Source organism: Lepidochelys olivacea, assembly GCF_965140295.1.
Source record: "Lepidochelys olivacea isolate rLepOli2 genome assembly, chromosome: 1".
Classification (NCBI taxonomy): Eukaryota; Metazoa; Chordata; order Testudines; family Cheloniidae; genus Lepidochelys; species Lepidochelys olivacea.
The window spans coordinates 268,355,346-268,382,552 of NC_140411.1; the positions used below are offsets into that span (position 1 = coordinate 268,355,346).

The 27,207-nt window shown below is 42.3% G+C and overlaps 1 protein-coding gene across 1 annotated transcript; it reads right to left on the reverse strand.

Annotated features, from left to right (window-relative positions):
- Positions 1–2,373: 2,373 nt before the first annotated feature.
- SLC25A3 (solute carrier family 25 member 3) lies at positions 2,374–13,284 on the reverse strand. Its single transcript, XM_084648533.1, has 8 exons — positions 13,134–13,284; positions 12,825–12,978; positions 7,776–7,900; positions 4,998–5,177; positions 4,671–4,852; positions 3,663–3,835; positions 2,805–2,915; positions 2,374–2,726 (listed from the first exon to the last, which is right to left on the reverse strand). The coding sequence occupies exons 2-8, from the start codon at positions 12,970–12,972 to the stop codon at positions 2,566–2,568; spliced, it is 1,080 nt and encodes a 359-aa protein (XP_084504659.1). The 5' UTR covers positions 12,973–12,978; positions 13,134–13,284; the 3' UTR covers positions 2,374–2,565.
- Between the last annotated feature and the right edge of the window lie 13,923 nt (positions 13,285–27,207).

A 27,207-nucleotide genomic window follows, 5' to 3' on the forward strand; every position in this document is an offset into this window, starting at 1 on the left:
GAAGCGAAAGCTAAACTTAAAACTAAATTCAGCTGGCCAGAAAAAATGCTGCTCCTGCAGGAAACAGGAGAAGAAACTAAGCTTATCCACCCACTTTAGCTTCTTTAAAAAGGAGTACAAGAGTGATGTTACATAAATCTTACCCTCATTCCCCAGAATGCTGCTAGAATATTGTATAGGATGGCAGTAGGTAGAACCACTTGGGGGGACGGGGTGATATAGAAGTCTACAAATCATGACTGGTGTGGAGAAAGTAAATGAGGAAGTGTTATTTACTCCTTTTCATAACAAAGAACTTGGGACATTAATAGGCAGCAAGTTTAAACTAACCAAAGGAAGTATTTCACACACACACACTCAACCTTTGAAATTCCTTGGCCTTCACAACATCCTCTGGCAAGACTATAACAGGGCTCTAAAAAAGAACTAGATAAATTCATGGAGGCTAGGTCTATCCATGGCTATTAGCCAGGATGGAGTCCCTAACTTGTTTGCCAGAAGCTGGGAATGGGCGACAGGGGATGGATCACTTGATGATCACCTGTTCTGTTCACTCCCTCCAGGGCACCTGCTACTTGCCAGTCGGACAACAGGATACTGGGCTAGATGGACCTTTGGTCAGACCTAGTACGGCCGTTCTTATGTTCATTTACCTTAGAAACCTCAAACTATTCTTGCACTTCCTAGTTTGGTAAAGATATACTACAATTGTGTTTTGGAGAAACCAATACATCCTATGCAGCCTTACAATATATGTAAGGTCACAGAATAAGGCATTATGAAGTGTCTTCAGTGAAGAAAATGATAGTGGATTTCAGTGATGGGTAAGGTAATTTAAAGCTTGTTTCTGTGCTACCCATCACTCATATCCTGGTCATTAAGGGCATTCAGCATGTATTTCTGGCCTTAATCTTAGTTACTTACACAGTTCATCTTAACATTGTATGTGTTCCTAACCAGTGCTCAAGAGGTTTTTTGTAATATTTGCCAACATTTTGTGTTGATTTCACCTGTGACTCATTCTTCACTCAAGCTGCTAGAGGGAAAAAAAAGTAGCTCATATCTACACTGTTCTTCAGCTAGCAACTTCAACTGACCCAAGTTTCTGCTAGTTCTCGCCTCACCCCTCTCTTTTCTGTTGAGGTTTTGGAAGAGTATCATACAACAACAAAATTAAATTTTCAAGAGGTACTCATGCACTACAAGAACCAAGCTGGATGTTTATTATATTTTATCATTGTGCACTGCATCATCTCTTTAGATAGAAAGTTAAATGAATTACAACTATTCATATTGTCTATAACCAGACTGTTATTCTTAACCAGTACATACTTCCAAATAAATACCCTAAGAATTACTTAAGCAGACACCTAGTAATTTCAATACTGTGCTAGTGGAAAGCAAGTGTATTTGACAGGTACAGCATAGTCTTTGATATACATAAAATGAAAGCAGTTTTCTGTACTTCTAAGCCAGCATGTACATAATCAAATCTGGTTGCCATTCCCATGGTAGCAGCAGAACAGGGAGAGAGAGTTAACACCCCTCTAGACAGTACATCAGAAAAGTGGAGGGGAGAACCCTCCCACCCCCCATGGGTTCTCCCCTCCTCTCCAAGATGGGATTAGAGTTGCAGTGCTGGAGCAGAGGGTGCTACAGTGGGTGGTTGATGCACCTTTAGTGAGTGAGGTGATGAGGCAGTGGCAGCAACAGCAAAGGAGAAGGACACTGGCCTATGACCGAGACCCTTCGTCTCCCCCCATGAAGTTGCACCTGGGTGGGTTGATAAAAGAGAAAAAGGCTCTGTACTAAAGTTGGGAATCACTGAAATAGGTGGTTGTCATACAGAGTCCATGCATCATATGGATTATGCACCACACCAAAAGCACAATCTGGTCAACAAGCCAGCGTAAGTTATCTGGTCTGATAAGTGATAAAGAGACCTACAAGGTAAGTGGCTGATGACACCTCTTCACTGCCCCAGGGTGCCCCCTATCCTGCACTTCCCTGGCTGCCATTTCGCAGTCAGGACTGCTGGCTGCTCGAAGTTATGGTGTCTTCCTTCAGACTACCATAAATTGTGGGGCAGCCTCCTGGAATCAGCCAGCAGCCCCCAAATCCTAAAATGCAAAATTCAAGTTTATGCCACCTTTGTATCCCTAGAACTACATTTGTGCTCTTCAGATATAGCTAGGGACATGGTGCTTACTACTTCTCTCAAGATCTGAGAGAGACTCTTGGAGACCTTTATGAGATGCCAGTTCTTGCATTTCAAGAGCTTCTAAACTTTGGGCTCACTTAAAGATTCAAAGGTACAGTATTTGCTCTTGCAAAGTTTTAAATTTACATGTATGATACCAAATGACACACTAATCACTCTAGTTCCCATTTATTTAAACAGATAATGACAATAGAAGTTTTTGAACCCTCACTTGGGATAAGGGCACAACCAATAATTGTATCAGTTACAGAATTTTAGTTTCCTACATGGTCAAATATATAAAAGTTTAATGAGCATAGTTTCTCATTAATGCTGGTCAACCAGAAAAGTCAGTCCATATTTGTCTATTCAGTTAGAGCCAGCTTCTTCTTTAGGGATTCTGGCATTTCAGGTGGAGGTGGACGAGGAAGTCTGAAATAAACCTTGACAGAATCGTAGATGAACCACTGTAGTGCAGTCAGCGTACCAATCATAATAATACGAGCAAACAGACCCTTCCATACCCCTGTTGAGTAAAGCATAAGCATTAGCGACTGGGAGACATTATTATACATAAAACTCCTGTCCAAGTTAAAGTTTTTACCTTTGAATCCAAGCCTCACAAGAACCTGTGAAGCCGAACTGCCCTTTTCCTTGTTCAGCACAGACACCACAGAGTCAGCAGGATGAGAAACAATGGCACAGAAAACACCAGCTGAAAGAAATGTATCAATACAGTATTTACTGTTTGCTATAGTAGAATCAAAGGGACTTCGCTTAACAGCAGTTACCTGCTAATGGAAATAGCGCCACATTTCTGTGCAACTTAGTAGCCAGGCAGCAGGGAGAACGTGGCTGCCATAGCTCTTAAATCCTGACAGAACAGAGTCTGCTCTTGTGTGGCTTGGGAGCCCTGGTCTGCAGTCGTATGCAAGCCTCACCTCTTGCGATAATCTCTACCCTATCCCAACAGTGGGTCAATGCCCATCTGATTCGCTAACCGAGTGGCCCTGTGCACCGCTGCTCTGCTCCTGTAAATCTCCTCTGTGTAGAGGAGTTTCATTCTGACAAATTTAAGGGTGTCAATTATGTAATCACTTCCTCCTGCAAGCCTTCCTTTGCTCTGCTAAACTAGTGCTCTTTCTGCCAAAACCTGTACCTCTTACAGCTTAGGAGACACAGGATCTCATGATTGCACCTTACATAAAGAGCAATGTTCGTGGCATTTCATAATTCAGTTGAGAATCAATAAAACCAAGACCATTTTTCGTGTAGCTACTCATTCTTTTCCCTAACAAAAGTTTTGTAAATTTTTCCCTATCTAACCTCATTAAGATGTTCAGAAAAAGTACCTAATTTTCAATTATAGTTTCTGGAATCACAGTAGTAAAAACCCAGGACATAAGATGGTTCATAGTTTTCAGACACTTCTGAAAGAATCAGTGTTCAAAGGCCTCCTTACCAATGTAGCCAGCTATAAATGTGACAACCAATTGTTCTGGCTTGGAACATTCACTCCGGGGCTTCGGAACCACATACTTGTAGAGAGCTTCAACTGTACGTTCAAAGCAGGCAAATTTCATCATTGTGTATGGAATCTGTCTCATCCACAAAGGAACAACACCTTTGTAGAACCTTAAAAGTGGAGAAAGTCAGAATTGTAGCAAATAATAGCCTACTCTGGAGTGCAATTCTACTCTGAAAAGAAAATAGACAGCACTAAAGCAGCTCCAATTTACTATCTCAGCGGCCTGTATATCTAAGTTGTTTGCTTACTTTTAGTTAGGAAATCTAACTGCCAGACCTGAAAAGTGAAGCTGTGTTTCTGGCTTGTGCCATCTACTAAGAAACAACTTAAACAACTGTACAGGCTCAAGTGTTTGTCAGAAAGATAAACAGTTATGACAGGAAGGAGAAAAGTCAAGGTGATGCCATTTTGTAGTCATTTCCCTGTTGTAAGTGCAAGTTAATAACTCATGTCTGCATACCAGCCAAGTCCTGATAGTGAGAAATGACATGTAGATCTACAGCCATTGATATCAGAACACAGGCAAATGTGCAGGTATATTACTCTCACATGCCAATGACTCAAGCATCTTTGACTGTACAACAAAAAGTTGCTGAATATCAGTTGACTGGAACTACCAGAAACTAAAGTTAACAAGCAGAACTCAGTACAAGAGATATCCACAAAGATGGATCTAAGGAACATGTTGACTACATTAACTTGCTGACGTCAGCGTCCTGTCTTAGCAATGTAATGATTTCCTGATATTCTGTTTTGATATACAGAATCTTCAAAGTACCCTTCACTATTTATGTACAATATATGACAAGGTAGAAAGCATCAAAGATTTTACTTAATGCTATAGCCACTGTTAAGGCTAAACAGAAGAATTATTTTCCTTCGCTAATAAGAAGTTTCTTGATCCTTATATTCCAGCGGAGAGAAACTGATACAGATACTTACGCCCATACACCTTCTTCTGCAAACATTTTTGGAGCAGCTTGTCTCAAAGTGTTAGCATATCCAGGCTGGGTCTGGATGCGAACCTTTGCAGCTTCCATTGGAGCCAGAGCAATATCAGCAAAAAACTCTGCACTGGCAGAGGCAGCCAAGTAGAGTGATGTACGCCACAAATATGCATTCTCCTGAAATGCAAATGGAAACAAAGATTTTATACTGAAGTATTCTTTCAAACTGAATTCAGTATTTCTGTTGTAAAGTGAATTAGCTACACAAATATGCAACACAAACTGGGTTTCAAAAAAGTGTGGTAGACAACTTAAAGCTTACCTCTCCTAGAATGTTGCCATACAGAACTTTGAACACTTCATAGAAACCAAATTTGCAGAGCCCTTGCATTGAGTATCCAAAAAAGGTTGGAGCCCATCCCTTAGCCAGACCACGAAAGCCATCTTCTTTAACTGTAACTGAGAATCCATTGAAGATGCTTTTGTATTTTTGTGGGTCCACCTAAACAAATTGGAAAGTTAGCTATATAGTACAGGTAGTAGGTTCCCACACCCCCCCATCCACAGTAAGTTTTCTACCCTCTTCCCATAGTGCCATTATACAGATTTCTACACTAAAATCACCTTTACTTATAATCTTAATGGTCGTTAACTAGTCTCAATTATTAGGCTTGCCGCTGTCAGCTGAAATTCAGTCTGTAGATACTGACATGAGAAATTATGCTATTTCAAGTTATTTTTACTGTTTGTTCCATATCTATAGCCTCAAAAGATGTGGCCCTTTGACTACATTAGAAATTTTGCTGGATAGCTTTCCACACAACCTTTCAAGTGTGGGCACATTTATACTGGCATAACTGTACTTATGCCAGTTCCCTGAATTAGAATAAGCAGTTACATCAGTATAGCTGTTTCCACACTTAAGGATTATGCCAGAACAGCAATGTCAGTTAAGAATGTGATTTTACTGGACATGACTATGCTAGTATAAAATGTAAGTGTAGACTGAGCCCTTAAGCTCACCTCACCATTTGCTCAGCAACAGAAGTAGTATTTCAGTTACTAGTTGGGTTTTTTTGAAACTACAGAAATATGAATTATAAAAATCTTACTGAAGATTCTTAAGTAATCTTGGGCCTAACTTGTTGCCCACCTCACTATAGACTTATCAAGGCCTCACCTTCCTTCGGTCTTATTTCCTGTTCTTATTTTTACTTCTGTATACCAGGAACACACTGCAGAAGATGTAAACTTTGTGAAAATATGTTTGAGTGATATTTCAGTAATAATCCAGTATTCAGTTCAGTAATGTTCTTAGAGCTAGACTACCTTTACTGTTGTAAATACTAAAGGAAGCTAATCCATTTAATACTACTGCTACATCATGAGATTGTGATAAAGATTTAGAGGAAGTCTCACTATTTCTTGATTTTGTGCATTTAACACTTGACATTAGCTTCTCTTATTTGAGACTCAGGGCAATAGGAAAGGAGAAAGCCACATAAAGCCATAAGAACGGACAGGGATGACAATGGCGCATAGTCAAAAGACACTAGATTTCATGTATACTAAAGAGACACTTTATAAGTTAATAACTCAGAAGTGTCAAGCATGTCTAATTACTTTAAAATTCAGGATCCGATGGCTCTTTAGAGCCTGTTTTATGGAGGCAGTTTCAGAGTACAACGTTACAGAAGTGCTCAGTTACTTGCATACTTTTAGAAATTATGAATATTCCTCTATTTAGAGTAGAAGGAAGTTTACTTTAAGTAAAACATTTATCAAATTGCAGGTTTTATTTGGTAAAACATGAATATTTACTTGACTGCAGGGGTTTCAACCCAAACCATGTACAAGAGTTTATGATGCCTTCACCTGAAGTATAGTGTATTTGACTGAATGCTAGTTAAGTTCACTGCATCTTTCATAACGGGATCACAACTGCCCCAAAAAAATACATCAACTTCCACCATTAAAGCAGGTTTAGAGATTTCTGAATGACATGCAATTCTAAATGAAAGGATAAGACTGTTCCTTTAAGAAATCAGGAACTGTTGCACAGGCACAAAGTTCACATCCATTTCTCCCAGTCTCAGAAGTTTTACCACAATTATATGTCTACTAGCTCTAGAAACACTGCTCACCTCACACAGTAACCTGAAAGCCAGTGAATTTCTAGCAGTTTAGAGATGTGCTTTAATCTACCTCACTCTTTGAGCATAAGCCTTTGGCTGAACAGCTGCTTAGTTGTGCCATTAACCAATGAATGTATAATAATTAGATACTTATTTTTCCATGTAAGTAATGAATACATTCAAATGGAATGGGCATTCAGTTTCTCCAAGTCTACTTAATCGTGTTTTACCATTTGACTGCTGGCCTACACACATTTTTCGTATAGTCGTTGATAGCTAACCATGCAAGCATTAATTTGATCTGGAAACTCAAGTAATTCCAAGTTTTAGTATCATTTTAACACAAGCGTTAGCTTCCAACTGCTATGCATTTTCCATTTGTTCATAAGAAAGCCTCAAATTAAAAACTCAATCCAATATCCATGCACAGAAGTCCTCTGTATTAATTTTCATATAACTCTTACCATATGCACATCATGCATCTCAGATACTCTGAAGATAGTTTTATTTCCCCCTACTTCTGGAATTCTGAGAAACAGGTATATTATTCCTATGCCCCTCTCACAGGTGTTTCACTAGTCTTTGGTCACAAGATACTTAAGACAATTGGTGGCAAACTTTTGAATAAAGTTTTGCCATGAGTTACTCAAAAGCACGTTTCTCAACTGTAATTGAGATTTCAGCCTGGATTTGTTTTACCTAAAGTGGTTAGAAGTTTTCCCTATTCATCTATGCTACCATTCATCTGCATCACATGGATGCAAAGTTCTTTTTATTAATCCAATGGATGTTCATTTAATCCAAAAACGAACATTAAAGCTTACTTATTTCTTCTTTCTACCTAGCACTAGTGTTAAGGTATTACACTATACCCATTGTAAAACTCAAACATACAGCCTCTGGACTAAATATGAAAATAGAGTAAGTTAAAGAAGCTTTGGAGTTTGTTTCCTTCAGATACAAACCTGGATACGACATTTCACTAAATCCAGAGGTACGACTGCAGTGTGCGTCAGGCCACAACTTAGGACCCCACCAAAACCACAGAGAGCATAAAACTTGAGCGAGCCATATTCACAACTGTATTCTTCTGCAGCAAAAAATAAAGACACCATGCTTTTATATAAGCCTCATGCACAGCTGGTGAACATCTTGCTTGATGGATAACTTACTCCTCCAGCTTCTGTTAGCAGACATGTATCACACTTCATTACCATGCTTTGTAAGTTTTACCACATTCAACATGCAAAACAAACCTGAATTCTGCATTTAACCAGGTCTAGGGGAACCAATGCTGTATGTGTTGTGCCACAGCTAATAATCCCACCAAGGCCACAAAGGAGAAAGAATCTGCCTGAGCCATATGCACAGCTATACTCCTCTGTTTAATCAGAAAGAAAAGCGTTAAAGTTTGTACACTTAACTGTACAAGCCTGTGAAGAAGATACTGTTAGTATTTCATGTTTAAAATCCAATCTAATATGCTTGAGGATTATTGGAAACGGAAGTGGTTGCCTTAATGAGGTCTATCTTCCTGAGACAGATACTAGTTGACTAATGGGTAGCTCAGATACTATGCCACTGGCTCCTGGCTTCATTCCTAATTTTTTGGACCAAAGAAAGAGCAGCTAGTTTGAGTTCTGGGCCTACCAACTTGAAACTGTCCATTTACATTCTCATTTGTCAAAGTTTCCACTGAGGGAGCTTGTCCTTTTAATGAAATATTGAGCCAAATATTAAAGTTTTTAATTTAGTAGTGCACCTCATTCTTTACAGTTGAGTTTTATTTAGGTGCAAGCAAAAATTTAACAGATTGAAGAAAGCCTTTTGAAGAGATAAGCAGTGAAACAGTTAGGACTCTGGCCTGGTCTGCACAATGATGCACTGGTTGTAAGACCAGGTTAGTTGAATCAGTGCAGCTTTGGTAAGGACACTTACATGAGCATGATTAAGCACATATGTAAGAGAACCCATATACATGAAGTCTAACTGGTTTAACAATACCTCTAGTTCAGTGATCTCCAACCTTTTTACGCACAAGACCACTTTTGGGATTTAAGTGCAACCCAGGATCTACCCTGCCCCTTCTGTGAGGGGCCCACCCTACTCACTCCATTATTAAACCATTCCAAATTGTGTTTAAACCGGCCTAAATATGACCTTTTGTTCAATGTCTCAGCTGCCATTAAGACTCCAGAAAGTAGCTGTGAAAGGATAATCATATTTCACTCTTATATTTGAGAATATAAACAAAAGCAGGGACACGCTGGAAGCCTTAGTAAGGCAAAGTAGCTTCCTTGTAGTAACAATTAAGGCTTATTGGGAAAAAGAGCTCTTTCCTTCCAACAGCAAGGGCTTCAGTTTTACTAGACCCTCCATTAGAGGGTATGATGCAAGACTATCCACAAAGCAGGATCCAGCAAGTAAGTATACTTTAGCCCAGCAATCACCACCTTCCCGGCAAATTTACTCCTTATTCTGATTGGAGCAGTCAAAGGGTTTAGCATCTCTACTTTCATATGGGCCTCAGAGACCTGCAATACTACATGGCCAAATTCAAACATTAAGATTCAAGCTTAAATAAGATGTCCTTAAATGTACTAGCCAGAACATGTCCAGATTTTTAAATTAAGGTCAACCAGAAGCAACCTCTGTATCTAAAACAGTATGGAATCGTAAGTTAGTAATGTAACAGACTTATTTACTTTAATGTATTAAATGTGCAAGTTTTTAGCCTGCCTGGTTTTGAATGTTTAATTTCACCTGTAAAGTGACTACACACAACAAATGCCACCCTGTGAGTTGCTTCTGTTCTTTAGGCGTTTATATCTGGTGAAGACAAGCTAAGTCAATGGCAACGCGCTCTCCTGTGAAGTCTGTTCTCCACCTCCCTAAGAGGTGGAAGGTAAGTTGGTGAATAACCTTGAACTTGGGCTCTCAAGTACGAGGCACAAGAGCTGTTTTTCAATGTTTCTACATTAACCCAATTTCCATTCAAATGTGGACTGGGACAAATCACAAGTTGTTTTTTCCTCACTCACTAAATCAATCTAGTGAAGAAATGCATCATTCACCATTTTCTAACATAATAAGAAAGTAAAAATTAAGACACTAAATATACACAATTATGCAAGTTTGTATACTGTATATTCTCCTGGTTAGCAAGTATCAAGTTTATTAGGCTATATTTACTTTAAAAAAAGTAAACATGTTTTAATGCTTATGCCAATCCATGAAAACTAACTCTTTAGGAAAACTCAAATGCAAAACCAGGATAAGTTAATCAAAGTTCTCTGGCTTGCTAATGTATGATTAAAATTGGTGATTTAAATCAATATATCAGCTTATCACTGAAATGTATTCATTTGTAATTGTATGAATCCTGTTAGCTTAAGAGCTTAAAGTATTTCAAATGTAAAGGTTGCGTGTACTTTTTTTTTTAAACCATAGTTTATCCAGTGTTCTTGCCTTTTCAATCAGAAAGAAAAGGCATGTTCAGTCCTATTACTGGAGGATTCCCATTATCCCAAAGCAGAAATACTCAAAGTAGTCTTGCATCCAAAAGTTATGCTTTCAGAGTCTTATTCTTGGATGACCATGAAGCCACACTTAAGTATTTTTAACTTTGTTACTGTATAATAAAATTATTCAGCAGAGACAATGACAAGTGTTACATTTCTTCAGTTTACTAGGAAGTCAAGATCCAGGGACAGTATCAAATGGCCTCCAAACATAAAAGAGATTAATGTTTAAGTTATTTCCTTTATTCTGTTTAGGTTGGAGTCTGGGACAACTTTCCAGAAGAATACACTGTGGTCAATACCACCTCTACAGTTTCTCAGGAATAATTCAGAGTCTTGGTTAGAACAAAGTCAATCAAAAGGTACAATAGTTATTTCCTCAGGAACCAAATAAAGCCTTTCTGAAATGATAATAGGACAGAACTGATAAGCCAGTATTAATATAGGGCATATTCTACAAAAGTCATATACTACACTTTTAAAAATAGTCTTGACAGAGAAAGGATGATCTTATGCTAGGTGCACTTGACTAGCATCAAAACTAACGGATTCTGTTCGCAGTGTCTGTGTGCAGCCTTGGGAAAGCCACTGTTATCTATGAAGTGGTGATTACACTTTTGTACAACCTGGAATATAAATTAGTATGTGAGGTGCTCAGTTACTCATCACTAAAGAAAAGCCTGAATTTATCCCTCTATGGCATTCTTAGTGTCTTTGCAGCACATTAGCGTCTGTGCAACCAAGAAGGGAGAAAAGTACATAATGAAGCAGGAGACCATCTTTCTTTAAGAAAAGATGTCACCTTAGCTGCATATTCATTTTATAATAAATCCCAGCAGTTTAACTACGGCCCACAGGACCATCCTGCCTGGCCCCTGAGCCCCCAGCCCCTCACTTTCTGTCCTCCCCTCCCCCACAGCCATGCCACCGCAGGGCTGGCTCCATGCAGGTGGCAGGGCTGTGAGCTCCTGGGGGTGGGGGAGTTGAATAAGGGGCAGGGGATCCCGGGGGGCAGTCGGGGGGGTTGGATAGGGGGTGGGGCCCCAGGTGGCAGTTAGGGGCGGGGGTCCCAGGAGGGGAGAGTCAGGGGACAATAGCAGAGGGGGTTGGATGGGTTGGGGGTTCTGAGGGGGGCAGACAGCCTGGCTCCCACCCACTGTTTGGGGAGGCACAGCCTTCCCTACCCACCCTCCATACAGTTTTGCAACCCCGATGTGGCCTTCGGCCAAAAAGTTTGCCCACCCCTGGGCTAAAGCACCGGACCATGTATCCGGAGACCTGGGCTCTATTTTCAGCTCAGCCACTGGCCTGCCAGGCGTCCTTGGACAAATCACCTCTATGACAGAGTTTCATACTAAAATGGAGATAGTGATACAGACCTCCTTTGTAAAGAGAATGGAAATCTAATGAAGAAAAAAGTGCCAGTATTATTAACTAACTGGAAACTTTCCTTGATACAAGCATCACTCGCTGATTTTTTTTTTTTTAATTACTATTGTTACCCACACAAGATTATGGCCATGACATGATAGAATTTTTCATTTGCCACACTGCAGAGTTTGACAGCACTTTATGTCTAGGAAGATACCTTTATATCAATTTTTTGAGACAGAAAAAAAAACATTTCATAGACTCATGACTGTGAAGCACTGAAAATTTGGCTAGGATATTCGGAGAGAAGAGGGTGGTACTTTGACTAATTGATGAAGTTATCTAGATTTCCAGTTTGCATCCAATTACTTTTAAAAATTTACAGAATTTGTACATCCTTCAAATGGAGTTCGCATTACAGGAAAAAAATAATCAAACCATGTAGGATTTTCAATACATGCCAGATCTATTCCCTCCATTAGCAAGATACTCCTCTTCCCTTTAAAAACTCTGGTGGTGGGGGCCACAGGAAATTTACTTTCTACAGATAACGTGCCCCTACTTTAATTTAAGACATGGATGGTGGGCCTAGTCTATGGCGGTGTGTGCCAATGAAATACGTAGAGAAAGGAATACATGACTGGCAGTCCTTGTAGTCTCTGCCCGCGCTTCCCTGGGTGGCTGTGAACTAGCAGCAGCCACACTGCCCTGTGTCCCAGCACCTGGCACAGGTTTCAGGGGCTCACGCACTGGAGAAACTGTCCACTCTGGCTCTCCCAGAAGCGGGGGACACAGGCCTGCGGCCTGACCGCGCCAAGGTTACCGCGGCAGAGCCGGGCCCAGAGTCGCCCCGGGCGCGGGGCGACCGGACCCGGAGCACCTGGGACCCGACACAAGCCAGGAAGGAGCCGAGACTGGGCGCGCCTCCCACGCCCCGTGCCCTTCCTTGCCCTCCAAAGAGCATTGGAGAGGCCCGCGGGAGGCGGCCCCTCCCCAGCCAGGCCGACATGCAGCCGGGTAGTCCAAGCTCCTCCCAGCTCCGGCGGGCAGAGCCCGTCCTACCCCCGGGACGGAGAGACTCGGGAGGGCGACCGCAGCCTCCCTTCCAGCTGCTCCATTTACCTTCGGCGACAGCGGCAGCCGCCAGGCTCCTCCGGGGGCTGGGCGGCTCGGTGGGGTCCGGGCGCTTCCTCACGCCGTCCTGGAGCAGCTGCAAATGGGGCGCGTGGAAGGGGTTTAGGCGGGCGAGCGGCGCGACGGACGAGAACATGGCGGCCTGGGGAGAGAGGCGGCCACGAAGCGGGAGTTAGCAGCGGCCGCGCGCTCGCCGGGGCACCGGCCGCAGCCCCGCAGCGAGCAGGACCCAGAAGCTCAGTCCCGCGCGCTCCGGGGAGAGCACGCGCCGGCTCAGCCCAGCTCACTGACACTCACCCTCTAAAATGGCGGCGGCGGTAGCGGCGCGCGCTCTAGGTTCCGCTGCTCCACCGGCACCTCGGCTCAGAGGCCGTATAGCGACCCTGCTCAAAGACTTTGTCCTTCTCCGACGCAGGGGGCGCGGCAGCCGGCCAACAAGTGGGGATGTGATTGGCGGAGAAGCTCCGCGGACACACGTCACCACACTGACGTCCTCGAAAACCCAACCCTCGTCTTCTCTCACGCCTGCGCACTCCTTTACACCTCCCCTTCCCCCCCCTTAGCGTCCGGTGCAAGGACTGTTGGGGGAGGGGCAGGGCGAGTCATGACTTTCCTCGGACTACTGGGGACCTGGCCCTAGCCCAGCCTTGCTGAGTGCGGGGGGGCTGATGGGGTGACGCTGCTGGTGTCAATGGAAGCGGAAAGGAAAGTGTCCTGGGTCTAGACAGTCCACTTCTGTGTCTACACGGGGGACATTTGCCAGGTGGTTTTAAATCAGTCCCGCTAACTCGGGTGTGAAGGGGTTCCACCGTGGCGCGGGCTGTAACGGGCCATCTCTGCGGCCTTGGCAAGTTGTGACATCGCGTAGTTGGGCCAGATTTAGAGCCAGGCAGAAAATGCGGCCCCGCCCGCCCCCGTTAGCCAGACAGGTAAGGCCGGTGGCAGGTACCTCAGTACACGTACCTGATTGTTAGCTCCAGGGTCTGCCCCACAAAATCCCCCGCCTGGCCAGGCCATCCAGTCACCTCTTTGCAACTCCTCATCCTGGCAGGCGCGAAGCATGGTAGGTATCCCAAAGCCTAGTGCCATCCTGGCTCATGACAGCTGAGTCCTTCCGAAAGACACAATTTCCCTCTGTCTCTCTCTCTCTCACGTGTTGGAAACTACGCCAAAGGAGGGTGGGCGTTCTCTTAGAGAGTGAGGAGACACTGAACAAAATAGTGGGAACAAGTTGTTTTAAGCACCTGTGTTCACTGTGCTTTTAAGGGACAGATACTGACCTCTGTTACCTGCACTCCTGTAACCACCCCAGGGGGAAATAGCACCTCTGTATCTGAAAGCAGATTTTCTCTCTCTATATGTAAAGTTAAATTTCACTGCAAAGTGCTTCCCAAAGGATATAGCTAAATTGCTACATTGTATATCGTTGTGCAGGGGTGGTGCATAGGAAAGTAGATTTTTGGATCTAGATGGACTAGAGTCCCTGCACCTTTTGATAAATATAGCTCTGTATAAATAAAGGTTAATTACTATAGTATTCCTTTGCTCCATCAGGTCAGTGCACATTTTTTCTAAGATATTACTAAGTGCTACCTAAGCACTAAACTTTATGTAAAAAGCACAAAAGCCAAAAAGGTGTCCTCTCTGCCTCCTCATTGTTCCAGGGAGTTTGTTTGTAATATGAGAATGGCCATACTGTGTTTCTTTATAGATTCATAGATATTAAGGTCAGAAGGGACCATTATGATCATCTAGTCTGACCTCCTGCACAAGGCAGGCCACAGAATCTCACTCATCCACTCCTACAATAAACCTCTCACCTATGTCTGAGCTATTGAAGTTCTCATATCATGGTTTAAAGACATCAAGGTGCAGAGAATCCTCCAGCAAGTGACCCGTGCCCCATATGACAAAGGAAGGTGAAAAAACCCCAGGGTCTCTTGCAGTCTGCCCTGGAGGAAAATTCCTTCCCGACCCCAAATATGGCCATCAGCTGAACCCTGAGCATGTGGGCAAGATTCACCAGTCAGATACCCAGGAAAGAATTCTCTATAGTAACTCAGATCCCACCCTATCTAACATCCCATCACAGGCCATTGGGCCTATTTACCATGAATAGTTAAAGATCAATTAATTGTCAAAATCATCCATCTAGTCTAGTAACCTCTCTCTGAAAAAGGGAAGAATCATATTCTTTAGAGGGAAGTGCAAGAAACCTGGAAGTGGGTGTTATGGAATAATACCTGAGAACTGGGGCTGGAGAGCCTTGTAAACCATACAGGGATATAGCCTGTTGCTGGCAGGGGGCCAGCAGTCAGTACAGGAGGAAGGCATAGGGCTGCAGTCTGCAGGCAGAAGAAGAGTGTGGAGGGAACTTAGGACCTTGCTACCTTGTATACCTCTGGACTGGACAGCCCCTAGGGAAATGTTGAGTTTATCATGGCTTTTGTGTTGTAACAATGTAATCATACCTAGGGTGTTTACTAAGGCTGCCAGAAATAAGTTGCAAAGAAATTTCTCTATTACTTGAAATGTGCGAGTGTTCTTGGGACCCCCCCACCCAAAGCTAGAGCCTGAAGAACCTAGTACTTGGAGCAGCACGTTATTCATCTCCAAGGTGGTAGTAAATCTATAATGGCACCAGATAGCTAGAGAAAGGTGTATTACTACACTCAAAGCAATGACCTGAAGTGGGGTCAGTTACAACATCTGTTATACATTCCCCTTCACTGTCTTCTTTTATTGTCTGTTTCTATTATCCTCTCATATTTCTTTCTGTCCAGTTTATATTACTTCACTCTCTGGCCCTGTTTACACTAAGGGAAAAGGGCAATGCAAAAAAACCCCAAACAAACCCATAAGCTGAAACAACTTCATCTTGTGTCTCCAGCACCTTGTATCCACACACAACAACTGACAGACATTTTACAAGAGTTAATCAGTGCCAAAACCAGGAGCCTAATTCTTCACTGCTTTGCACCTTGTGTGGTCATTTACACCTGTGAAAAGTCAGTGTAAAATTAGAATTCTGCACTCACATACACCAGTGGTAGTATTTTACATCCACTTTGTATTCACTTTTGCACAGATGTAAATGACTACATCAGGAACGAGTAGTGGAGAATCAGTTCCAATGTCTTTAGTTCATTTCAGGTCTGAAGCAATGCATTCTGCAACTATTTCTGCCCATTGTAAACAGGAAGCTGTAAGCATTGCAGCTGCACAATTTCAGATTGTCCTCCTGATCTCCTTGCCCCATCTCCTTTTGGTCTCCTTTTGGTAAGCCACACTTATGTTGGAATAAGAGTATTCACATGAGAGGTTATACCAGTATAACTATATATCTATAACTTGGTAACATTTCCCCATATATACAAGACGTTATTCCGATGTCCAGAACATATCTCATGGTTAAGAAAGAACTGTTAAATATTAGAGGCCAACTGAGGTGATTAAGAAAAGGTCACATCAAAAATGGTTTTGTATCACAAGGAAGCACTTTAGAGTTAACATTCTAGATTGGCTCTGGAATAGAAATCACAGTTATTGTGATTACAGAAAACTAGCTCCTGGGCTTTAAATGAGCTATATTTCCAGCTTTATATAGACCAAATCTATATAACCTGTAATAAAAGATATGCAAGTATCAGGAAAAAAAGGATGAGACCGAGCTAGATTCCTTGCCATGTTGTACAGACTGAAAAAGTCATAGTTAAAGCTGTCATACATAGAACACCAGCTTTGCAGCACAATTTAATGTTTGGTTCTATTAACAGAAGATCCTTCGGGTGGTGTAGGGAAAATATTAATTCATTTACTATGACCTAAGTACACTGCAAGTTACTCAAGCATGAGAATTTCCTCCCATGTTTATTCTTTTTATGCCTCTACCGATAAATCTGTTTGGGGTTTACTTTCTCTGTGTGTAGGATCTAGCCGATTTGCAGACCTCCTCATGCTTTACATATTTTATAAACAAAAAAAGTAAATAAATATTGTAATTGTTATAGGTATCATCCTATTCAGCCTCAGCTAACCCTGACCTTCAAACTGGTGCGCAATAGCAAGTACTGTAAGTACTAAGCAGGAGAACAAGTACTGTTGTGTTTATTGTTATGTTTATTTTGCTAAGAGAATTCTTCAGGGAGGGTAGAAACAAAGGGGAAGGGAAGGGAAAAAAGATACACAAATAAAAGGAAAAATGGTGGGCACTGAGTATCTGATCGTGCCCCGCTGAACTCAGTAGGAGATATATCAGTGACTCTTATGGTTGCAAAATAGAGCCCTAAGAGAGAGTGAAAAACAACAGGTGGAGAAATGCATAAGAAAGAAGGGGCAGAGAAGGGTGAAACAGAAATTCAAGAGGAAGCTGACAAGAGACTGCAAAGAGAGACAGCCAAAGAGAAACTGTTAATGGTAACTACTGATATTGATTTACTTTAACATGTGCATAATTTGTGCTGCTCACAAAAAAACTGGCGTTTTGCATTCAAAGTGCATCAGCCTGACACATCACTATTTGGTGACACCCTGCTTGCTTTCTGTCTGTCAGATACAAAACTATGCACGATGGTTGGTGAATCCGTTTTTTCAGCCCTTTTTCTACATTACAGATTTTATTGTTTTGGGAGCAACACATTATGGCACAGTTTAGTTTTGCCAGTATGGACAGACCAAACATTTTTTTAACTTCTGAAACAACATAACAATCCTGTAAAGATTTGGGCAATAGCCTGGAGCTTCAGCATCGTTTTAACAAAAAGAAAAGGAGGACTTGTGGCACCTTAGAGACTAAATAAATTTGTTAGTCTCTAAGGTGCCACAGGTCCTCCTTTTCTTTTTGCGGATACAGACTAACACGGCTGCTGCTCTGAAACCTATCATTTTAACAGCTTGTCTTACCACTCACACAACCCCACGTCACCCCTAGTACGAACTCTGTTATAAACACAGTGGCCAGAAATGATAACCGTTGTAGTACACAGACAAGTGTCATAGGAGGATGAGAGGTTGATTGCTAACCTTTCTTCTGAAAACTTCCAGCTGGTTTGACTTTAAATTCAATTGCCTTAGAATCACAGTGTTGTTATTTTCTGTATTTCTTTTGACTGGTGTAAATCTTTAGCTGTTACATTATCTGGAAATACTATTTTGCAGGGGTGGAGCAGTGATATGCTCCAACATGAGCCTTGTATTTCAATTAAAACCTTGCAGGTTTCTCCTGGGGAATGAGGAGAAGGTAGGGGCATGTGTTTGTATTATTTATACATACCCCATATGTTTCTTAGGTTTTAGGAGCAGATCGCTTTTCCTTCCATTATCAGGAGGGGGTATTGAGTTTTTGGGTGTTTGGGCTGACCATCTGACTGCTTTAAGTGTGGATTTGGAAAGGCTGGGCAGTGAATTTGAAACCTTTCTGTCTGTATCTGCATTAACTTTGTTTATTACAAAGGCATTCTATCAAAATGTAGATACAGGAAAGGAGGATACAGGAACAGGATAATGCAAGATTTACAATAAGATTCTTCTTTCTATTTGCTGTTCTTTGCTAAAGTTCATATTCTGCTGTTACCTTTCATGTTTCTTCCTCCTCCTTAAACAAGTTGATTTTCAGAAGACACCCCGCATTTCTTGGTTGTTGACCAAAATAACGAAAATCACATGTACTAAAGTGTGATTGTCTTCAGAGATGGCTTTTGTAGACCTTAAAACTTCAGTGCTGTATCTCATAGCCACATCCCAAATTGAAAAGTAAAGGGAAAATATCATCTAGCTTGTTGGGGGGGGGGGGAGGAGAGAATGTTTCTAGCCCTTGCAGTGATAACCTTGAAAACGTTCAACAATACAAGCCTGGGTCACTGATTTCCCTTGAGAAGGTTATTCACAGGTTCCTCACAGTGACTCAGGGCTGTCCTTTGGGAGCTGGAAAAAACATAGTAATAGGTCTCTTGGTTTTTGGGAAGGCCGCAGATTAGTTCACAGTGCTACCCGGAGTCCTGCTGGTGGTGGTAGTGCTGCCCAAACACCCTACCAATGGAGGCATCTCCTCTGCTGAGCAGCTGTCATGACCTCTGGCCGCAAACACGGGCCTTTCTCTAGGATGAGAGGCAGCATGTCTTAATGGGATAAAAACAGGATTGGGAACAAGGAACTAATCCCAGTTCTAACACAAAGCTCCACTGCAGCCTTTGTGAAATCATGTAGGTCAAACTTCTCAAGCAAGGGGGCCTAAAGTTAGGAGCCTGAATTCAGAGGTGGCTGAGCACCCCCAGTTCCCATAAGTAGGTCTGATCACACTGGTCAAAATTCCTTGACAGTTAGGGACAGGTGACAAAAATTTTCTTTATAAATCCATGCTCCTGCCCTCGACAGAACTATGACGCTAAGACTCCATATCAGCTTTATGCTGATGCATTGCAGAGGCTGCCTTGAGCCCTAGCGTTCAGAGAGATGAGTGGGATATGATGGGTGGAAATTCTAGCCATTCCTTGGCATGGCGTGGTTCACACATCAGCCGTGCAAGCTGCTGCAGTCCTGAGGGTGTAGAAACAGCAATGGCACAGCTCTGCTGCCAATCTGCAGCAAGATCCCTTCATCTCACTGGCTCCTATGGAACTTCCCAGTGTGCAGCCTGATTACCCAAGAAGTGCCCTAACTTCAGGGCAAATTCAGACTGCATTGCCTGAGCAAGATGATGTGTAGGTGAACAGCCAGCCAGAAAACACATGCTAGTGTCAAGCCTATCTTGAGTGAACCAGATTGGGCAGGCTCCAGTGTGCTCCAAGAAAGGCAAGGTCAGCTGAAATACAGCTGCATTCTGTGCATAGTTCAGTTCATGGCAGGGGGAGAGCGTGACATGCAATTCAGATTGTGAGTTTTAAAATACAGCATGCTGTTTTGTTTCTCAGTACAGTACATGGTAAAGAAAACTTTTAAATGAACTATTCTATCCTGTAATGAGCTCTTGCATGTCCTGGTGTATTCACTTATATCCAAGGAACTCTAGGAAACATAGTTTTATCCAACAGGGAAATGGTGATGTTCTTACTCACAAAATGTTGGAATGGTTTAGTAACTGCCAACTGTAATCAGTATTAGGGCTGTGATTCTAAGATGGGTCATAAAGGAGAGCTGTGGCAGCCATGAAGTTTTCTACAGATTAAGTTTCCATATTAAAAAAGTTTCATTCCCAGCACCTGGATAAAATTTAAAAAGATTTAGGTGCCCTACTACATTAAAACTCAGTGTGGGCCTGCCTCTCAGTGCCTTTTACATTGGGATAGGTCCTGGGTCTGCTGGTAGCAGGGTTGGTGCCAAGGTTGCCAATGTTGAGGGTGCCAGTGACAAGGTTGTGTGCTTGAAGATCCTGGTGCTGGGGATTTTGTCACCTATTTTGATGATCTCTTCACCCCACTCAAACCCAGAGTATGGTGCCTGCTTTGCTGGGGCTTTTGCCATGGAGAGCCTTCTTGACACATTTGACAGTTCCCATTTCCTTGGGATTGGATGTGACTTTCATAGTTGGTGCAAATAAATGTAATTTGAGCCTTGCGTCTCTGTCCTATCCTATCCCTCAAAAATCCAAAGTGGCAGATCAGTCATCCTTCAGAGGTATGTCCTTCCCCACAGCAGAAAAGACATCTGCTGTGCCTGTCAGTCGCACAATGGAAAGAGATTAGACCCTGACCGTTGGGAATCTACCCTCCTGGCAGTGGTGTGGAGAGTCTTACCCTACCGCACAGGCGTGTACAGGGGAAAATTGCCAAATTAGACTATATATGTATTTATATTAGACTATATATTAGACTGTATATGATCCTGGAATGAGGGTAGTCCTCCAAAGCATTCAGCAGAAACCCAGAAGTAGAAGCCAAGATGATGAATAGCCTGTCCGACACTGTCCAGATTCCATCTCGTTGCCAAGGGGAGTTAGAGGGAAGGTTGTGGCTGCTCTGCACTTTATGCCCTCGCACATGATGGACGCTACTACTCAGAATTTGTGAGCATGAGCACAGGCGCACCTACAGTGGGATCCATGCAGACACATACATGAAGTGGTGATTACAATAAATACATATGGGGAGCAAAAGGTCCCCATGGCATTTTTACAACACTGTCCACACCCTGAAAGTTTGTGAACTCCTGACTTATGGGACTCAAAAAGTCAGTGTCTAATGATGCAAAAATAATCCCACAATAGAAACCTACACCATCCGAAGGGGCCTGTCTTCTGAGTTGCTGAGTGCCCTGCTTTGCTAGTAAAGTAAATTGGAGTATTCTTCACTTCCCAGGCCCTTATGAGTGTGATGGTTTTGAACTCAATTTACATCTCACTTGTGGAGTTCATGAACACAAATGCATTTTTACCCCATATAAACATGAAGTTATGAGTAGTTCTAGGTGCCCTAGCAATAAGTTCCTATACAGCAGTTTCATGTATAAACAAAGAAAGTGAAACAGTACAAGGGGGAGGAGCAGCACCAGTACCAAGATGCTGGCTATAGAAGGGTCTTGTAACCCTTTTTTAAAAATTATTCTTTTTTATTTTTATTAAGGAGGGCTGATTATTTTGTTTTCTGTTACTTAGTGACCAGAGGAAATACAAAAGAGATAGTTGTCTTATAATCGAACGGTGATGATGTTTGATTACTAGCTATCTGGTCCAAATTCAAAACCAGTCACCTATAAGTGAAAGGCTCCAATTTCCTAAGTCTAACCCTAACCCTAAGTGTCTGATTTGATAAAATATGGTGTGTTCTAGAAAGTCATAATTTGAACTTTTAAAAAAATCCATACTATGCTTTGCTTTCTCACACGCAGAGCAAAGGTAGTTATTTATGTGATGAGGACATGAAAACATATTGACTTGTGATATCAAAAGCAGTAAGATTCACAGTGGGAGCTGCTATATTAAATCAAAATTCTCTTTTTATCCATTCAGACATATAATGAACAGGGTCCATATCATTTAATATTTTGTACATGTAGATTTCCATAAACTTATCTTCTGATTAGTAGAGGTCATATTTCAACTGCAAAGGACATTCAAATTACTTTTAATGTATTTACATTGAATATTATAGGTTTCAGAGTAACAGCCGTGTTAGTCTGTATTCGCAAAAAGAAAAGGAGTGGATCTATGACTAGGAAAATGCGGACATCAATATTTACAATATATAATTGGTTTAATTTAATACTGTTCTTTATCACAGATGTCAGTAGGAAAGAAGAATTCTTGTGGAGTTTGCAGCTTAGTAGATCTTACATTGTGGGCTTTGCCAAACACGTGAGTTTGCAAACTTTCTCCTTTTAAAACTTATTCTTTTCTTCCATAGGAACATGATGTTCTTGTTAAAGGCGCTCTGTGCAATGCATTTGAATCTATCTGTCCTAAGTAGCCCACTCCCCAGCTGTTGTATAAATACTTTTTAGATATTCCCTCCCCTGTTCCTAGTTTTCCCAACCCATGAGTTTCCTCTGTATTTGTTTTTCCTATTCTGCACCCTTCTTGCTTCATCTTCTTCCCTAATTTTATACTGCATTTTCCGCCTATATACTTTTATACTGCATATTCCGTGAAAATAAAGGAGTCTTGCCCAGCTTGCATACAAAGTCAAGCAGGTTATACCTTAAGTCAAGCTCTTGGACCCACAATGTTAGAGAGTTTAAAGTTAGGCAAATGAGTTTGACCATCCCTAGTAGCAGCTGTGTTAGTCTGTATTCGCAAAAAGAAAAGGACGACTTGTGGCGCCTTAGAGACTAACAAATTTGTTAGTCTCTAAGGTGTCACAAGTCCTCCTTTTCTTTTTGACCATCCCTAGTATTTGAAAAATAATGTTTATATGAAGCATATGGGTATTCTTTTGTGCCACTTTTATGGCCATTTCATAAGACAGTTAGGCTTAGACAAGTCATAAGTTATACCTTTTACTGTTTATGCATCTGTGAAGACTTGCTGTGCATAGGCAAAAAGCAACCTAGCTTTCTTGCTACAGATAAAATACAAAGTTGTAGCAGAAAGGAAAAATATGTAACATTTACTGGGACCGATCAATCCCTTTGCTTATTAAGGAATAGCAGGGCTTGTTTGTGATTAAGTCATGTAATTAAATCAGGATGGTAACCAATATTAACTAATAGTGGACTCACATTATGGAATTGAAGTTTCAGCAATGTAGGTGTCATCCAACATCCCATGGAGAATTAAAACCAGAAACAAATTGCCAAACACCAGTTTTGACCTGCCCTAAAAATTGCTCTGATTATACCTAGGTTTTTGGCCTACCGAGTGTGCAATGTTTTGAGAAATCACATGGCTTTTATCCGTGGGGTTTTTGTTGTTTGTAAAAATCTGCTCTCAATTTTACAAGGTATTTCCTCCCTGAAATGACCTCTGAGGGAAGATTGAAAGAACTTGCGTTTGTTTAGTGTGGAAAAGGGAAGACTGAGAGGGGACATGATAACAGTCTTCAAGTACGCAAAAGGTAGTTACAAGGAGAGAGAAGAATTGTTCTTAATCTCTGAGGACAGGACAAGAGCTAATGGGCTTAAATTGCAGCAAGGGAGGTTTAGGTTGGACATTAGGAAAAACTTCCTAACTGTCAGGGTGGTTCAGCACTGGAATAAATTGCCTAGGGAGGTTGTGGAATCTCCATCATTGGAGATTTTTAAAAGCAGGTTAGACAAACACCTGTCAGTGATGGTCTAGATCAGAGTTGGGAAAACTACGGCCCGCGGGCCACATCCAGCCCGTGGGACCATCCTGCCTGGCCCTTGAGCTCCCGGATGGGAAGGCTAGCCCCCGGCCCCTCCCCTGCTGTCCCCCCTCCCCTGTAGTTACATGCAGGCAGCACAGCTTGCACCTGCCCACCTCTCAGGCTTTCCAATAAGCCAGTCCTGCCCCTCTGAGTGGCATGGTAAGGGGATGGGGAACGGGGGGAGGGGGTTAATAAGGGGCAGGAGGTCCTGGGGGGCAGTCAGGGGACAGGGGTCAGTTGGATAGGTGGACTTTCTGGGGGGGAGGGGCAGTCAGGGGACAGGGGGGTTGGATAGGGTGTGGGAGTCCTGGGGGTCGGGGAGGGGTGGTCTGTGGCTATGGATAGGGGTCAGGGCAGTTAGGGGACAGGGAGGGCTTGGATGGGGTGGGGGTCCCAGGAGGGGGCAGTCCAGGGACAGTTGTATAGGAGGTGGGATCCCAGGGGGTGGTCAAGGAACAAGGGGCAGGGGGAGTTGGATGGGGCAGGGATTCGCAGGGGGGCAGTTGGGGTAGGAGGGGGCCAGGCTGTTTGGGGGAGGGGGGCACAGCCTTCCCTACCTGGCTCTCTGTACAGTTTTGCAACCCTGATGTGGCCCTCAGGCCAAAGAGTTTGCCCACCCCAGTCTAGATAATACTTAGTCCTGCCATTACTGCAGAGGACTGGACTAGATGATCTCTTGAGATCCCTTCCAGTCCTATGATTCCCTCATTATACATGCTGAAGACTAAATGAAAGAACCTCCAGTGGGCAACTTATCTTAAGCAATCACTTTATTCTACACTTGACATTTTCATTCCAGTTTTAGACTTTCATTTGAGTACCTCTGTTTGCCAGAAGCTGGGAATGAGCAACAGGGGATGGATCACTTGATGATCACCTGTTCTGTTCATTCCCTCAGGGCACCTGGCACTGGCAGAAGATAGGATACAGGGGTAGATGGACTTTTGGTCTGACCCCGTAGGGCCATTCTTATGTACTATTATGCAATGAATTTTGCTGCTCTGTTGAGTGTTTCTTTATAGAAGAGACAGTCTAGTATAAGCTAATTGTCAGAAATTGACATTTTAATACCCTAAAATTTTTTATGGTACATTACCCACTAGATCAAACAGATCAAGGCAGGAAATGAACTAGGGTGTCCTGTATGACAATACAGCATACCAACAGGTAGCCTAAGGAACTAATCTCCTACCCCCAATTGACAAATACCTTCAAGGCTTCAGGACCGCATTCTATGAGGTCTCTTTCATCCGAGACCTCTTAGAATAGTAGAGTCCTGACCACTAGGCAAATCGCTACACTCCTAAAGTTATTAACCACCCTATATCAAATGTAGCAGTCCGCACAGTAGTTAGGTTTCAATACAAGTCTGAATCTAACTTTTCAGTCTGTGGGATCTAGGCCAGACATTAGTGACCAACACTGTCATGCATGAATGCCACACCTTAAAGTGGTGGACTCCCCAGAAAGATGCCTATTCAATTCCTTTCATATATATTTTTGTAATAGATTTAGGAGCCTAGTCAGTTAGCTGCTTTGGAAAATTTTACCCTAAGCCACTTTTGAAAATGGCACCTAATACCTCTTGGAAGTCAATAGGTCTGAGGAGCCTAAATCACTTAGCTGCTTCTGAAAATTTTACCGGCATGAAGACTTTCCCTAAAAGCTTGTAATTTAAGAAGTTTGAGGGCTGGATCTACAAAAGAACTTAGGCACCTGCCACTTTAGGTGCCACCAAGATCCTCAAAACACCCTCTCAGCTACTAACTCTGTAGGCAGCTAGAGTTCTATGGCGCTTAAGTTTCTGCCAGTAAGCATGCACACGGCCACTTCAGTTTAGGTGCCTCTCTTGCATATACAGCCCAGCAGAATCTTCAAATTCAGTGTTTCCCCTGCCTAGGTAGTAGGCAAGCATGCCCATTCCCACACAAAACAGCCAGAGGTTGTGCCTCCCTTATAGCTCAGTGGTTAGTACACACATGCTGGTGGGACACCAGATTCAGTTGTCCCACTGCCTGATGTGGATAAAGGATTTGAACTTAGGTCTCCTCCCTTTCCCCTCAGGAAAGTACCCTGCTCACTGGGCTATAAAGGTATCATGGAGCAGGCCTCACTCTTTCCTGTTCCGCCATGGATAAAATAATTAGAGCACAGGGATTGGAACCTGGGTCTTCCACATCACTTTAAGCACTGGCTAGACATTTAAGGGGGCACCACCACCGCTCCCACCTCTGCCTTGTTTCTTAAAATAAAAAAAAGTTGTTGGTTTAGTGCATAGATACTGGGCAGTGTTGGTGGCCTGTACTATACAGGCCAGATTACATATTCCAGTGGTTCCTCCTGGCCTTAACTCTATGACTAATGCATTCCAAGATGTAATAAGTGCTTAACTTCCTCAGGGATGGGGTCTAAGCCATTTCCTACTGGCTACCTTAGGTGACTTCCCAATCAGTGTTCTGGCTTTTATGAATCTCATTCTTAGGTGCCTAAATCTCTCCCTGCATTGTGCAAGGCATCTAGGCACCAAACTCAGGTCTGTGTATTCCACTAGGGAGCACGGCTCCTACAAGTTAGGCACTGCAACTCAACATTGCAGCACTTTAGTCCCTTTATGGATCTAGCCAATAGTCCACTACCGAATGTTGGAGAAATAAGAGGAAGTTGACCAGTATAGGTGTTACTAGCCAGTAAAGATCAGCTATCAAAGGTGTTTTTCCCTAAGTGCTCAGTGACCCTAACTTCCACTGCAATCATTTGAAAGTGCACATGGTCAGCACCTTTAGAAAGGTTACATGCTAAAGTTATCAGATCAAGGGACGACTCCTCTCTGTAGGTGAAAGAGTTCCCTTAAGAATTGTTTGCCTTCTATAAATACCAAATACTCGAAAGGATTAATTCATAATGCCATAAATGAGTGCCACTAATCCAATATAATGTACAGTTATGCTGTTTCCACTGTAGCTTTGGAAGATGTATATAAATCTCTGAAGCAAGCACAGCTGAATGAAACAAATGACATTCACTGAAAGTACAATTCAGTTTTAACAAATTAACAGTTTGGAGACAGGTCAATACACAGTACTTTTTTTTTGGGTAACGCTATACCATTCTGTAATAGATTTTCTGTCCCACAGCAAGTGAAGCAAGTTAAACCTCTTGGTTCAGTAAAAGCAAAAATGGAGCCCATCTTGGTACATATAAGTAGAGAAAAAACAGGCTCAATTTAGACTTACTGTAAATAAGACATTTTCCCAAAACAAAGAGGGAACTGGATTCACTGTGTAATAATCATTGACAGAGATTTTATTCTGGGAATGTTTAAAATTTTTTACTTCAGTGGCAGAGGGCTTTAGAATGTTATATATTTCTACACATTTTAGATCAGAAGCAAAAGCAAAGCCCTTCATATAGAATACGTTCTAGCAATACAACAAGAGAGCACGTTAAAAGTAACTGATTTCAGTTTTATGAAAATAAGCACTAAAGTACACATTGCATCTTTATTTTTTCCACATTTTGACACCAAAAAAATTAATGTTTTCTGTTACAGTTTTTTAGAGGATGAACACAAGTTTTATTATTTGATTAAAATCAAAAATTAAAAGAATTAAAGC